The sequence below is a fragment of the Cherax quadricarinatus genome, chromosome 19, assembly GCF_038502225.1.
Source record: "Cherax quadricarinatus isolate ZL_2023a chromosome 19, ASM3850222v1, whole genome shotgun sequence".
In the NCBI taxonomy this organism is placed as follows: Eukaryota; Metazoa; Arthropoda; class Malacostraca; order Decapoda; family Parastacidae; genus Cherax; species Cherax quadricarinatus.
Genome location: NC_091310.1, coordinates 521,606 through 536,835, shown reverse-complemented (window position 1 = coordinate 536,835; position 15,230 = coordinate 521,606). Strand labels below are relative to the sequence as shown.

The window sequence follows — 15,230 nt, the reverse complement described above, 5'->3', positions numbered from 1 at the left end:
CTGTTGGAGTGTGAGAAAAGTAACATTTATGAAGGGATTCAGGGAAACTGGCAGGTCGGACTTGAGTCCTGGAGATGGGAAGTACAGTGCCTACACTCTGAAGGAGGGGTGTTAATGTTGCAGTTTAAAAACTGTAGTGTAAAGCAACCTTCTGGAAAGACAGTGATGGAGTGAATGATGGTGAAAGTTTTTCTTTTTCGGGCCACCCTGCCTTGGTGGGAATCGGCCAGTGTGCTAATAAAAAAAAAAAAAAAATACTCTGCTTATTGGAGATTCTAAAGAAAAATTGTAAAGATTAGTGGATGAGTTTGGGAATGTGTGTAAAGGTAGAAAGTTGAAAGTGAACATAGAAAAGAGTAAGGTAATGAGGGTATCAAATGATTTAGATAAAGAAAAATTGGATATCAAATTGGGTAGGAGGGGTACGGAAGAAGTGAATGTTTTCAGATACTACTTGGGAGTTAACGTGTCGGCGGATGGATTTATGAAGGATGAGGTTAATCATAGAATTGATGAGGGAAAAAAGGTGAGTTGTGCGTTGAGGTATATGTAGAGGCAAAAAACGTTATCTATGGAGGCAAAGAAGGGAATGTATGAAAGTATAGTAGTACCAACACTCTTATATGGGTGTGAAGCTTGGGTGGTAAATGCAGCAGCGAGGAGACAGTTGGAGGCAGTGGAGATGTCCTGTTTAAGGGCAATGTGTGGTGTAAATATTATGCAGAAAATTCGGAGTGTGGAAATTAGGAGAAGGTGTAGAGTTAATAAATGAATTAGTCAGAGAGCTGAAGAGGGGTTGTTGAGGTGGTTTGGTCATTTAGAGAGAATGGATCAAAGTATAATGACATGGAGAGCTTTTAAATCTGTAGGAGAAGGAAGGAGGGGTAGGGGTCGTCATCGAGAAGGTTGGAAGGAAGGGGTAAGGGAGGTTTTATGGGTGAGGGGCTTGGACTTCCAGCAGGCGTGCACGAGCGTGTTCGATAGGAGTGAATGGAGACAAATGGTATTTGGGACCTGACGATCTGTTGGAGTGTGAGCAGGGTAATATTTAGTGAAGGGATTCAGGGAAACCGGTTATTTTTATATAGCCAGACTTGAGTCCTGGAAATGGGAAGTACAATGCCTGCACTCTAAAGGAGGGATTTCGGGATATTAGAAGTTTGGAGGGATATATTGTGTATCTTTATACGTATATGCTTCTAAACTGTTGTGTTCTGGGCACCTCTGTAAAAACAGTGATTATGTGTGAGTGAGGTGAATGTGTTGAATGATGATGAAAGTATTTTCTTTTTGGAGATTTTCTTTCTTTTTGGGTCACCCTGCCTCGGTGGGAGACGGCCGACTTGTTAAAAAAAAAAAAAGTAACTGATGAAGAGCCCTTGATTTTAGGAATAGGAACTACTTTTCTTTCTTAGCCTACCCAATCCTTAACCGTTTGACTGTTTTAGTCATATATATACGTATTACAAGCCACCGTTTTTTACTTATATACATGTATATTCATAAATTCTAGCGGCTTCAAATCAAGTTGCAGAAAGCTGGTAGGCCCACATGTGAAAGAATGCGTCTGTGTGGTCAGTGTGCACCACGTAAAAAAATTCTGCAGCATGCAGTGTATAATGAGAAAAAAAAACTCCGACTTTTTTTAATTAAAATGCCGACTTTGTGGTCTATTTTCATATAGTATTTATGGTTGTATTCTCGTTTTCTTGGTCTCGATTGATAGAATGGAAAACATATTATAGAAATAGAGCTGATTTTGATTGGTTTTACTAAAAGAAGAGCCTTGAAATGGAGCTCAAAGTAGGGGAAATGTTTGATTTTTGCCGATGTTGAAAAGTAAACAAATGATGTCATTTTCCAATAAATGTCCAACTAGCCATTTTAATATGCAGTCATGAATGGGTTGACATTATTTATACAATTATTACAATATTGCAGTAGTCTGCATAACAGTAAATCTTCTATTTTTTGTTTGAATAAAAATTCAAAATAGAAAGCAAGAGTAATATCAGAGGGGCCTAGAGACATGACTGATGAACAAAGAAAAAGTTATTTTAGAGTCAGGAATGTCTGCATTGTTTATTCTTGACCCTATTTTGAAATTGTCATATTTTTTAATTTTCGTGAAATTGGCCAAATTGCAAATTTCTGACCACGTTATTGGATAGTTGAAATTGGTAAATGGGCAGTTTCTTGTACTCAATTGATAGAAAAATATGGAGTTCTAAAGAAATAGCTATGACGTTGGTCGACTGGAACAATGGAATTAGCCGAAAATAGGGCTCAAAGTGGGCAAAATCGCTGATTCGTAAATATCGCCGAGGTCGCTAACTTCACGAGAGCATAATTCCGTCAGTTTCCCATCAAATTTTGTTTATTTTGTGTCATTACAATCAGGAAAAAAATTCTCTATAATTTCGTAAGAAAAATATTTTTTCTTTTTTTGGAAATTTTGCAACACCAGGAGACACCTTAGGATTTGGGCTTGCAACAGTCAAGGGGTTAAGCACTGTACAGGTCGGCCATCACTAATCTGGCATCACTGGGACCTGTAGGGTGCTAGACCTGGCATGGTAAATCACAGGATACCGAGTCATACCTTTAAAAGACCTGGGACGTAAACTTTTACCAATGACACTAGCTGAAATTAGTGCCAGATTACTGATGGAACTGGGTTAGTGAGTGCTTAACCAGTGATGGCCAACCTGTATAACCCTCGTGGGTTTGGCGCTCTCCATATAAATAATAATGATACTCTTTGCAAGCATTTCAAAAATCTCACCAAGTGGTCTTTCACCTTCCATCAGTAACTGATTATGACATTAACCCTTTCAGGGCCCATGCCGTAGATGTAAGGCTTTACGTTGAGGGTCCAAACCGTAGATCTACGGAGTGAGCTCAGGTCACTCTGATAAGTTGTGAGCAGTAAATTTGGGCCTAGATATGAGAGAATACATCTATGTGGTATGTGTGCACCACATAAAACAAATCCTGCAGCACACAGTGTATAATGAGAGAAAAAACTGAGACCGTAATTTTCTATTAAAACAGCGACTTCTCAGTGTTTTTTCGTATGTTTTTTATACTTGTATTTGCGATTTCTTGGTCTCATTTGAAAGAATGGAAGATATATTACAGATATAGAGATGATTTTGATTGGTTTTAGTACTGAAAATGGCTTGAAACTGACCTCAAAGTAGCAATGTTAAATTTTTGCCGATGTTCATGAGTAAACAAATGACCTCACACGTCTAATACACTCCAGTTCATGGGTCTAATATATGTTCACAAATGTGGTGATATTATATATACAATTATTACAACATTGCATAACAGTAAATCTTCTATTTTTTGGTTTGAATAAAAATTCATTATGCGAATAAAAAATCAAAATGGAATTCATTTGTAAAGCCTGAAAATGTAACTGATGAACAGAGGAAATGTTAGTTTAGTGCCAAGAATGTCTGCATTGTTTATTCTGTACCCTATTTTGAAATTGGAATATTTTGAACTTTGCATTAAATTGGCCAAATTACCAATTTCTGATCACTATTTTGTAGTTGAAACAGTTAACTTGGCGATTTCTTATGCTCAGTCAATAGAACAGAAGTAATATTAGTGAAATAGCTAAGAACTTGGTCAGCTGGAATAATGTAATTGGCCTAAAATGGGAGTCGAAGTCGGCAAAATCGCCGATGCGTAAATATCGCTGACATATCAAAATTCAATCAAATTTCGTACTTTTTGTTTTATTATCTTCAGAAACAGATTCTCTACCATTTCATAAGAAAAAATAACAAAATTATTTTATGAAAATTCTTGGACCCTGGTGCACACTTTGAAATTTGGCCTCTGGACCCTGAAAGGGTTAATTCAAAACATAACATAAATTTAGTTTTGAAAGTGAGTAAAACTGAAGAGCAGTTTGCTCGTAATTCCTAATGAAGAATGAAGTGTTATTCCTAATAAACTCTTGTTGCAAAAATGGCAAGGAATTCTTAAGCTTACCTTTGGCTTGAACTTTTTTCTTTCTTTGGGTGTCCTCTTCACTATCAGGCCTCTTGTACTTCAAAACGCCATCTACTTCGTGGAGTACAAAGGCTGTGAGAATTCCACCAATGGGTAGTCTCATTTTTATCTCAGCATTAAAGGAAGGAGACAGAAGGGAGAAGGAAAGACAGCGAGGAAGAGGAGGACGGAGGAGTAAGGAAAAAAGGAGAAGGATGGAGGAGTAAGGGATAAAAGAGGAGGATGGAGTAGTAAGGGATAAAGGAGGAGGAAAGGACAGAAGTGGCAATTAAAATAAATTATTGTAGATCTGGTTTAAACATTTATCAGTGATATAAAAGCTGGTGAATGAAATCATAAAATCAATTTATAATAAATTACAGCGGAACCTTGATTTTCGTATGCCCTGGTTTTCATAGGATTTAGTTTTCGACGACATTTTTCGTCGAAATTTTGCTCCAGTCTTCGTACATTTGCTTGGCTTCCATAGAGTTGGCAATGGTCCACTGTACCAAATGCGTTACCCCAGGTGTTCATCCGAAACATTTCGTAATAATCTGTTGTTTTTTGTGCTTATTTATTGAGTGCAACTGCTAAATAAGCCACCATGGGGCCAAAGAAAGTTACGAGTGCCAGCCCTAAGATAAAGAACACAAGAAACAATAGAATTCAAGAAAAAACTCGTAGCAAAATAAAAAAAAATAGCAGCATATCCTGTCAGGAGTTTACACTTTTCTTAACCCTTTGACTGTCACAAGCCCCTTTCTGAAACTGTCATTCTATGTCGCAAAATTTATGGAAAAAAAATGATTTTTTCTTATGAAATGACAGAGAATCTTTTCCCAATGGTAATGACAGCAAAGGTACAAGATTTGGTCGAAAACTCACAGAATTACGCTCCCGCAAAGTTAGCGGTCTCGGCGATATATATGCATCGGCAATTTCGCTGACTTTCAGCCCTGTTTTTGGCCAATTCCGTTGTTCCAGTTGACCAAACTTTAGAACTCCATTTTTTTTCTATCAACTGAGTACAAGAAACCGCCCATTTACCGATTTGAACTACCCAATAAAGTGGTCAGAAATTGGCAATTTGGTCAATTTCACGCAAATTAAAAAAGATGCCAATTTCAAAATAGGGTCCAGAGTAAACAATGTAAACATTCTTGGCACTAAAATAACATATCCTCTGTTCATTAGTCACGTCTCTAGGCCCCTCTTATATTACTATTGCTTTCTATTTTGATTTTTTATTTATACAAAAAATAGAAGATTTACTGTTATGCAGACTACTGCATTATTGTAAAAATAATATTAATATCTGTGTACTAGTACTAGTGTACTAGTAAATAATTCCAGTGTACTAGGAACATTAGACTCCCCAGTTGATGTGTATTGGACGTGTGGTGTGATTTGCTTACTCTTGAACATTGGTACAAATCGAACATTTCCGATACTTTGAGCTCAATTTCAATGTTGTTTTCATCATGAAACTAATCAAAATCATCTCTATTTCTGCAATGTGTTTTCCATTTTACCACGTGAGACCATGAAAATGAGAATACAACGATAAATACTATATGAAAATACACCTCAAAGTCTGCGTTTTAATCCAAAAAAATGGTCAGGTTCTTTTTCTCATTATGCACTGCATGCTGCAGAATTTTTTTTTATATGGTGTACACTGATCACGCAGACCCATTCTCTCACATGTGGGCCTACCAGCTTTCTCGTGCTAGATTTGAAGCTGCTAGAATTACTGAGTACATATATGTCCAAAACACTGGCTCATAAGACATATATATACGACCAAAACAGTCAAAGGGTTAAGAACTGTTATGTACAATTTTTATCCCACTACACTATGTATCTCCTGCGAGCTTTCTCCGTCAACCATGTCAACAGCAGCTTTTCCATCTTATCAGTGACAGAGGTCTGCTGCTTAGAAATTATTGTAATGCCCTTTACTGGTGCTATAGCCTTTATAGACTTCACCTGCTTTAGTATTGTACATATAGAAGAGGGGCTACGTTTGTACTCACTTGCCAAGTCCTTAACCCTTGTACCTAGTCTGTGCTTATCAATAATTTCTTCCTTTAATTCCATGCAAATCATGTTGACGGCTTTGAGGGGACTTGAGCTAGTTTGTCACGGCCATACTAGAAGGAGATTCATCTGTAAAAACTTGCATTTGTGGACACAGTGGTGCCTATGCTAACCTTCCTATGGTGTAGAAATATACCTAGTTGGACGAATCTTATTGAAGCTAGCTGGTCTAGTGGCTAACGTGACGGTCTGGAGTTTTGAGACTCTTTGACCGTGGGTTCAAATCCCGCCCGTGGTATGGTTTGTTTGCAATCATGTCATTACGATTTCGTGAGTCATCTTTTTCTTCTTAGCACTGTCCTTTGCACTTACTTTCTTAGGCCCCACGGTTAGAAGAAAGAAATCTGGTGAATATACTGTACGACACGTAAGGAAATCATGAGACTTCTTTGCACTGGAAGGGTAGCTCTGTAAGCACTTGTGCAATGGTGAGCATTGTGGTGGTGTTGTCAAACTAAATTATATGCAGTACGTACATAGAATTATAATTATTATTGTACTATCACATATTATATTATGTATATTATTATTATATACAGTCAATGGTCCAAGTCGGACCGAAACGTCGTCGTAAGCTTCTCTCTTTTATGTGCGGGTTATTTGTGTATTGTGTATATACAGTGGTCCCTCGTTTTTCGTAATTAATCCGTTCCTGGAGGAGCTACTGTAAACGAAATTTACGATTTGTGAATCAATTTTCCCCATAAGAAATGATGCAAGTACAATTAATCCGTTCCTGACACCCAGAAGTATTAAAACAAAAAATTTTTTCACATGAAATATGCATGTAGTACATAAACAATACAATGGGAAATGATGAATGAAACATTAACAGCATAACACTTACCTTTATTGGAGATTCTTCTTAGTGTATGGGAGACTGGAGGAGGAGAGAGATTGGATTGTTTACAGTTTGGAAGGGGAATCCCCTTCCAGCAACACCTCAGGTACCAATTGCTTCTCTGGGGTTGCTTCTCTTCTCTGTTTCTTAATGCCACTAGGACCACCTTGAGAGTCACTCTAGTCCTGTCTCGCAAAGCAACTGTGGAGAGAGCTCTGTTTCTGGCGTCTCTAACACTTCCCTAAAATGGCCCAAGACTTTGTCACTGTACATACTTCTCACCTTCTTTACCACAGGCTTGGCACTAGCTTTCTTTGGAGCCATGGTAGTTTATTTAGTACTTGCAAGCACTAAAATGAGTGGAATATTATGAAATATTTCGTAGGAGCACTTGAGGGGACCTTCACTCACTGGTAAACAATGCCAGACTGGCTGGGTAGGGAGGCCGCCCCGGCTCACACCGTGCGTGCTCGTCCCGGACGAACTACTATTCGCGAATCAACCTATAAAAAGCGAGTCCATGTTTATACGAAAATACCCCTATGATTGGCAAAATTTACGATTGCCGAGAACTACGAAAAGCGAGGGACCACTGTAGTATTTTATTATTCTTTCTTTCAACACACCGGCCGTATCCCACCGAGGTGGGGTGGCCCAAAAGGAAAAACGAAAGTTTCTCCTTTCAAATTTAGTAATAAATACAAGAGAAGGGGTTACTAGCCCCTTGCTCCAGGCATTTCAGTCACCTCTTATGACATGCATGGCTTAAGGAGGAAAAATTCTGTTCCACTTCCCCATGGAGTATTTTATTATTACGTATCATATGTAATTATTATTACAAACAGTGGTCCCTCGATAGTCATCATTCTCGGAAATCGTCGCGTAATTTTCGTCAAAACATTGGCTCGCAAATGGTCGGTTGACTCGCTAATCGTCATTTGTCCTGGAATCGTACTCACAGCTCTGAGCCGCCTCAGTCTCCCTTCCCAGCCAGTGTGCCATTGTTTACCAGTGAGCGACGGTCCCCTCACTTGTTCATACGAAATATTTCATAATATTCCATTTATTTTAGTGCTTGCAAGTACTAAATAAGCTACCATGGCTCCAAAGAAAGCTCCTAGTGCCAAGCCTTTGGTAAAGAAGGTGAGAAATGAGACTGAATTTAAGATAAACATCATTGAACAATATGAAAGTGGCGTACGTGTGGCCGAACTGGCCAGGATGTATAACAAATCCCGTACAACCATATCTTCCATCGTGGCCAAGAAAAAGGAAATCAAGGAAGCTGTTGTTGCAAAGGGGGTAAATATGCTGACAAAAATGAGACCACCAGCACTCGAAGATGTTGAGAAGTTATTATTGGTGTGGATAAACGAGAAACAATTAGCATGAGATAGTCTTATGACGTCGATTATTTGTGAAAAGGCTAGGCAGTTGCATGACGATCTGGTAAAGAAATTGCCTGCAACAAGTACTGATATTTGTGAATTTAAGGCCAGCAAAGGTTGGTTTGAGAGATTTAAGAACCGTAGTGGCATATACATGTACAGTGTGATAAGGCATTGTGAGGCTGCAAGATCGGACCAAAAAGCAGCTGAAAAATATGTGCAGGAATTCAAGGAGTACATAGAGGCTGAAGGACTGAAACCTGAACAAGTGTTCAATTGTGATGAAACAGGCCTCTTTTGGAAGAAAATGCCAAAAAGGACCTACATTACTCAGGAAGAAAAGGCACTGCCAGGACACAAGCCAATGAAAAATAGGCTGACGCTCATGTTCTGTGCTAATGCTAGTGGGGATTTCAAAGTGAAGCCGTTACTAGTGTACCATTCTGAAAATCCCAGTGTGTTCAGGAAAAACAATGTTATGAAGAGTAAATTGTGTGTGTTTTGGAGATCTAATAATAAGGCATGGGTCACGAGGGAAATTTTCGTCGAGTGGTTCAATGAAGTGTTTGGCCCTAGTGTGAAGAATTACCTCCTGGAAAAGAAATTGGATCTCAAGTGCCTCCTAGTAACGGACAATACACCTGCTCATCCTCCAAACTTGGATGACCTAATTCTGACGGAGTTTGGGTTCATCACAGTAAAGTTCTTGCCCCCGAATACCACTCCTCTCCTCCAGCCCATGGACCAGCAGGTCATTTCAAACTTTAAAAAACTCTACACCAAAGCAATGTTTCAAAGGTGCTTTAATGTGACCTCAGACACTCACTTGACCCTAAGAGGTTTTTGGAAAGAACACTTCAGTATTCTCCATTGCATAAGCCTTATAGGTAAGGCTTGGGAGGGAGTGACTACCAGGGCTTTTAACTCTGTTTGGAAAAAATTGTGGCCAGATTGTGTCCACAAGAGGGATTTGGAAGGGTTTGTGGCTGCCCCTGATGAGCCTATGTCAGTTGTGAAATCTATTGTGGCATTGGAGAGTTCCATGGGGGTTGGATGTGAGTTTGGAGGGTGTGGAAGAGTTGGTGGAGGACCACAACGAAGAGCTAACCACTGAGGAGCTACAAGAGCTTGCAGGAACAGCAACAGATCGCAGCTCAGAATCTTGCTGCAGGAGGAGGAGGAAGAGAGATGGAAGAAGGTGCTTTCTTCAGAAATTAAGGAGATTTTTGAAATGTGGGGTAGGATGGAAAGATTTATGGAGAAACATCACCAGCAACTTGTACAGTGACAGAGTCTTGGCCCATTTTAGGGAAGTTTTAAAGAGATGCCAGAAACAGAGCTCTCTGGACCCTTTTTTTGCAAGACAGGACTCCAGTGACTCTCAAGCTGGTCCTAGTGGCATTAAGAAACAGAGAAGAGAAGTAACCCCCAGAAAAGGACCTGAGGTGTTGATGGAAGGGGTTCCCCTTCCAAACAGTAGCTAATCCAATCTCTCTCCTCCTCCAGTCTTCCATACACTAAGAAGAATCGCCAATAAAGGTAAGTGTTATACTGTTAATGTTTCATTCATTATGTCTCACTGTATTGTTTATGTACTACATCTATATTTCATGTAAAAAAATTTTTTGTTTTAATACTTCTGGGTGTCAGGAATGGATTCATTGTATTTACATTATTTCTTAAGGGGAAAATTGATTCGAAAATCGTCTTTTTCGACAATCGTCACACTTCCAGGAATGGATTAACGACGATAAATGAGGGACCACTGTATTATCGTTATTATTAGTATGTATGTATTATTATATTATTATTCTAGGGACCTAGAGCACAGATCCAGTTCCCTTGATCAAGAGCCCCTCACCATGTACTACTACTACTAATAATGATAAAAATAATCATTATTATTATAACAATAATATAATACAGTACTAATAATAATAATAATAATAGTAAGGAGAAACTTCAAAAGGCCACCAGTAGTTGGCACCACCATCAGCAAAACATTGGTAACCACTACTTTTCACCTGTCTAGACTTCAGTAATCTATTATATTAGGTTTAATCTGCCTGAAATGCCTCGGCATAATAGTGCCTTTCTTTGCTCCAGTCATATTATGATATGTAAACACACATTGTAAACTTTGCAAAGAAACAAATATTTTATTTATTTATTTATTTATTTAAGGAACTTCCCATGAGTGGGAAGTTTGCATACTGAAATTTTGTTCGTATCCAGATGCAAAAAATTGACCGAATGACGGTTCATATCCTGAAAAATTCACATGGTGGGGCATTCAAAAGCCGAGGTTCCACTGCATAAGTAAGTACAGTGGACCCCCGCTTAACGATCACCTCCAAATGCGACCAATTATGTAAGTGTATTTATGTAAGTGCGTTTGTACGTGTATGTTTGGGGGTCTGAAATGGACTAATCTACTTCACAATATTCCTTATGGGAAAAAATTCGGTCAGTACTGGCACCTGAACATACTACTGGAATGAAAAAAGTTCGTTAACCGGGGGTCCACTGTACTTGTACATATAATAAAATTTTAAATATGTTAAAAGAGGTGCACTGGTAAACACAAATAACTGACAAAGTTACCATCACATTTAGCTGAAACTTACTTGGTCACTATTCAGTGCCATTGGAAATCCTTGCATACACAAAAAATTCAATTAGAATGTTTTTTAACCCCTAAACAGTCCAAACATATATATATATACACGTTTCATTTTTCATTCCTTCAAAATTGGCGCGATGTGCCCGAGACGCCTAGACATGAGAGAGTGGGTGTTCGCACTCAGTGTGCGCCATATGAAAAAAGTCAGAGATGCCTGGATACCACATTCAGTTCCATCTTGGGTCAACATCATTGCACATCCTCGTGATTCACTCACGCCTCATCGTATTAACACTCTACTATTCGAGGAAAGTGATATAGAACATGAGTTTAGTGGATTTGACACCAATGGGGGCCACTAATATTCAAGGAGTTAGTGAAAATATCGACGATAACCCAGATGACCCTTAGCCCATCACCTCTGGGATAGCCACACCAGACCCTGGGCCAAGCACTTCTGGGGTGGCCAGTGTGGCCACACAAGACCCTGGGCAAAGTGCAACCCTGGAGTGGTAAGTGTTACCCACACCCAACTTCGCAAGAGGAAACTATCATTTTCTAGGTGTTTTAGTGATAGTGAAAGTGATGTAAGTGACGATGAGATTGATTTTATGCCATTCGAGGATTCGTCTAGCGATAGCAAAGTTCATTATTCACCAGTGAAGCGCAATTTTAAGCATCATTGTCTACGTTCAAGCAATGTGCCATATGCAGTCCCCAAGGGTCGTGGCAGGTCACGATCCAAAACCCCAGCCACTGATAGTGATAGTGATCATGAGGGCGAATATGTGGGGATGGAGGAAGTAGTGGTGGGTGGCATGGTGCCTGGACCACATGGCACAGTGGGTGGATAGACAAAGGACCACCCGGCACCCCCTCAACCATGTGCTGCCTCCACTCCTACTCCCCCTCATCCCATGCCACAAGTCCACCCTGCACCATGTGATCGTGAGTGGAACTGGACACAAAGTATATTCGTGCCACAGCCTTGTGATTTTGATGCGAGTGGAAGTGGCATCCAGCTAGAATGTCCCCTAACGGACGAGTCTACAGAGTTAGACTTTTTCCAGTTATACTACTTTGACGAGCCTATAACGGACTTGATAGTGACCCAGACAAACAATTATTACCGATATGTCATGGACAACACAGCAGAGGGTGGAGAATCATCACGGCTGCGCATTTAGAAAGACACAACAGTGGCTGAAATGTATTTATTCCTTGCCACTGTCATGCTTATGCCATATACCTGTAAGAACAATATACGTAACTACTGGTCCACAGACCACTTCATCAGTACTCCAGTCTTCTGTGACCTCCTTCCCTGCAACAGATTCACTCTGTTGCTACGAATGCTGCACTTCTCAGACAGGAATATGCCAAACAGAAATGACCTTTTATACAAAATTTGGGAAGCGTTTATGTATTTGAAGCAGAAATTCAGTGCATACTTTTATCCATTCAGGAACACTGTTGTTGACAAGTCCTTGAGTCTGTTCAAGGGACGCCCGCCACTGAAGCAATATATACCGAGCAAACATAATCGCTTTGGTATAAAACTTTTTGTTATGTGTGTCTGTGAGAGTGGTCTTGTGTTGGATGTCATTGTATACACCGGGAGAAACACACTCGATGATGACAGACGGATGTTGGGCATTTCTGGTTCGCAGAATGATGGAACCATACCTTGGCAAGGGCCATACATTGTACATAGACAACTGGTATACAAACCCTATGCTTGCTGATTTCCTACATGTGAACAATACTGATATATGTGGAACAGTGAGAAGGAATAGAAAACATATTCCAAGGCAGTGCTGAAGGTGCAGTGCAAGTGTTTCATGCTAATGACATCATGGCACTGACGTGGCATGACAAACGGAATGTGACATCGCTGTCAACCATCCACAGAAACGAGATGGTACAAAAGTGAACAGGAAGACTAATGAACGCATTGTAAAGCCAGCTGCTGTCGTGGACTATACAAACAATATGCAACTAGTTGACAAGTGTGACATGATGATAGGGTTTGTTGACTGTACGTAGGAGTTGCAAGTGGTATATAAAACTGTTTTTTTCACCTTGTAGACATTGCAGTACTCAATGCATTCAATATGTATGAAATAAAGACTGGAAAACGACAACGTTTTGCAGAATTCTCCCGAATGTTGTAAAACATAGCAAGAAAGTATGGTACCACACCTGTACCTGCTCTTCAACAGTGACTTGTCCCACAACCACAGCCAGTTTACCTGGAGTTTACCTGGAGAGAGTTCCGGGGGTCAACGCCCCCGTGGCCCGGTCTGTGACCAGGCCTCCTGGTGGATCAGAGCCTGATCAACCAGGCTGTTGCTGCTGGCTGCAGGGGGAAGTGCCGGACTAAATCATCCCTGTCACTATCTGGTACCAATACCACCTACCCCAAAGAATTCCCAGAAAAAGTGTGTTGTGTGCTACCACCACAAAGCAATCCCAACAGTGGAAGGACACACGATTTATGTGTCTCCAGTGTGGGGTGGCACTCTATGAATCCATGCTCTATGGAGTATCATACAATCGTGGAATTCTAGAAACATAAGTGGATATGTAAATACTTGTATATAGTTGTAGATAATAGAATGTGATTCAGCCAGGTGTGCAAAATCACCTGTCAGTGTGTACATGTGTGTTTATGACAATATGACAATAATTTCGAATATAATATTGCTGTATAAACAACAATTGGCATTGAAATCAAACGATTTACTATAAAACATAATTATCACATCAGGAACACCAAGAAATTAAAAAAAAAAAAATGGGGGGAAAAAAAAAACGGTAAATATGTAGAATTTCTGCAAGCGGCAGAGCTCCATGTTGCCATCAGGTGATCGCCAAGTGCCAACTTCGCCGTCTCATATCTCGGTAAGTACTGTCCTTAAATATTTTTATCCTATAACACTTAAAAAATGTGCTCTTTCTTTCTATAAAAAAATGATTTTTTTTTTTCAAAATATTTGGGGCGCTGGGTGAGAGAATGTATATAGTATATACATTTGGACCATTTAGGGGTTAAATACCATTCCAGATAAAAAAAAAATGCACATAAAGGTCTGAAAGGCACACATGACTTATTATTCATAAACTGGCAAAAGTTTAAAAAGCTTCTATAGGAAATTGCAATGTAAGTTATTAAGTGTATTATGCACTAGCAGAATGACTAACTGGTATGGCTTTTACACGTAACGAAATCTTCCTTATTAAGGGCAACACCCAATAGAAAATACTTCTTTAGTAAGGACAAAACCTGACAGAAGCTCCTTTAGTAAGGGCAAGACCTGATAGAAGAAGCTCCTTAAGTAAGGACAAGACCTAACAGAAGAAGCTCCTTAAGTAAGGACAAGACCTAACAGAAGAAGCTCCTTAAGTAAGGACAAGACCTAACAGAAGAAGCTCCTTAAGTAAGGACAAGACCTAACAGAAGAAGCTCCTTAAGTAAGGACAAGACCTAACAGAAGAAGCTCCTTAAGTAAGGACAAGACCTAACAGAAGAAGTTCCTTAAGTAAGGACAAGACCTAACAGGAGAAGCTCCTTAAGTAAGGACAAGACCTAACAGAAGAAGGTCCTTCAGTAAGGAAGTAAGGACAAGGCCTAACAGAAGGTCCTTAAGTAAGGACAAGACCTAACAGAAGAAGGTCCTTAAGTAAGGACAAGACCTAACAGAAGAAGCTCCTTAAGTAAGGACAAGACCTAACAGAAGAAGGTCCTTAGTAAGGACAAGGCCTAACAGAAGAAGGTCCTTAAGTAAGGACAAGACCTAACAGAAGAAGCTCCTTAAGTAAGGACAAGACCTAACAGAAGAAGGTCCTTAGTAAGGACAAGGCCTAACAGAAGAAGGTCCTTAAGTAAGGACAAGACCTAACAGAAGAAGCTCCTTAAGTAAGGACAAGACCTAACAGAAGAAGCTCCTTAACCCTTTGAGGGTTTCGGACGTACTAGTACGTCTTACGCACAGGGGTTTTCGACGTACTAGTACGCATAAATTCTAGCGCCGTCAAATCTCGTGGGAAAAGGCTGGTAGGCCTCCATATGAAAGAATGGGTCTATGTGGTCAGTGTGCACGGTATAAAAAAAATCCTGCAGCACACAGTGCATAATGAGAAAAAAAAAACTTTGACCGTTTTTTTGGAATAAAACAGCGACTTTGCACTGTATTTTCGTATGGTATTTATTGTTGTATTCTAGTTTTCTTGGTCTCATTTTATAGAATGGAAGACATATCAC

The 15,230-nt window shown here is 39.7% G+C and overlaps 1 protein-coding gene across 31 annotated transcripts in view; it reads right to left on the bottom strand.

Annotated features, from left to right (window-relative positions):
• LOC128690345 (uncharacterized) overlaps window positions 1-15,230 on the bottom strand; it is a 125,990-nt gene that overhangs the window by 44,915 nt on the left and 65,845 nt on the right. For 21 of the 31 annotated variants that reach the window (XR_011392171.1, XR_011392170.1, XM_070086534.1 and 18 more), the window contains exon 4: window positions 4,012-4,104. The exons of 2 other annotated variants lie outside the window; for them this stretch is intronic. Coding sequence is in view for 27 of the 29 variants with exons in the window: in XM_070086534.1 (XP_069942635.1) it covers window positions 4,012-4,104 (93 nt within the window). In the remaining 2 variants the exon portion in view is untranslated. The remainder of the gene's footprint in view (window positions 1-4,011; window positions 4,105-15,230) is intronic. 8 more of the 31 variants (XM_070086517.1, XM_070086514.1, XM_070086521.1 and 5 more) reach the window with 2 other exon arrangements.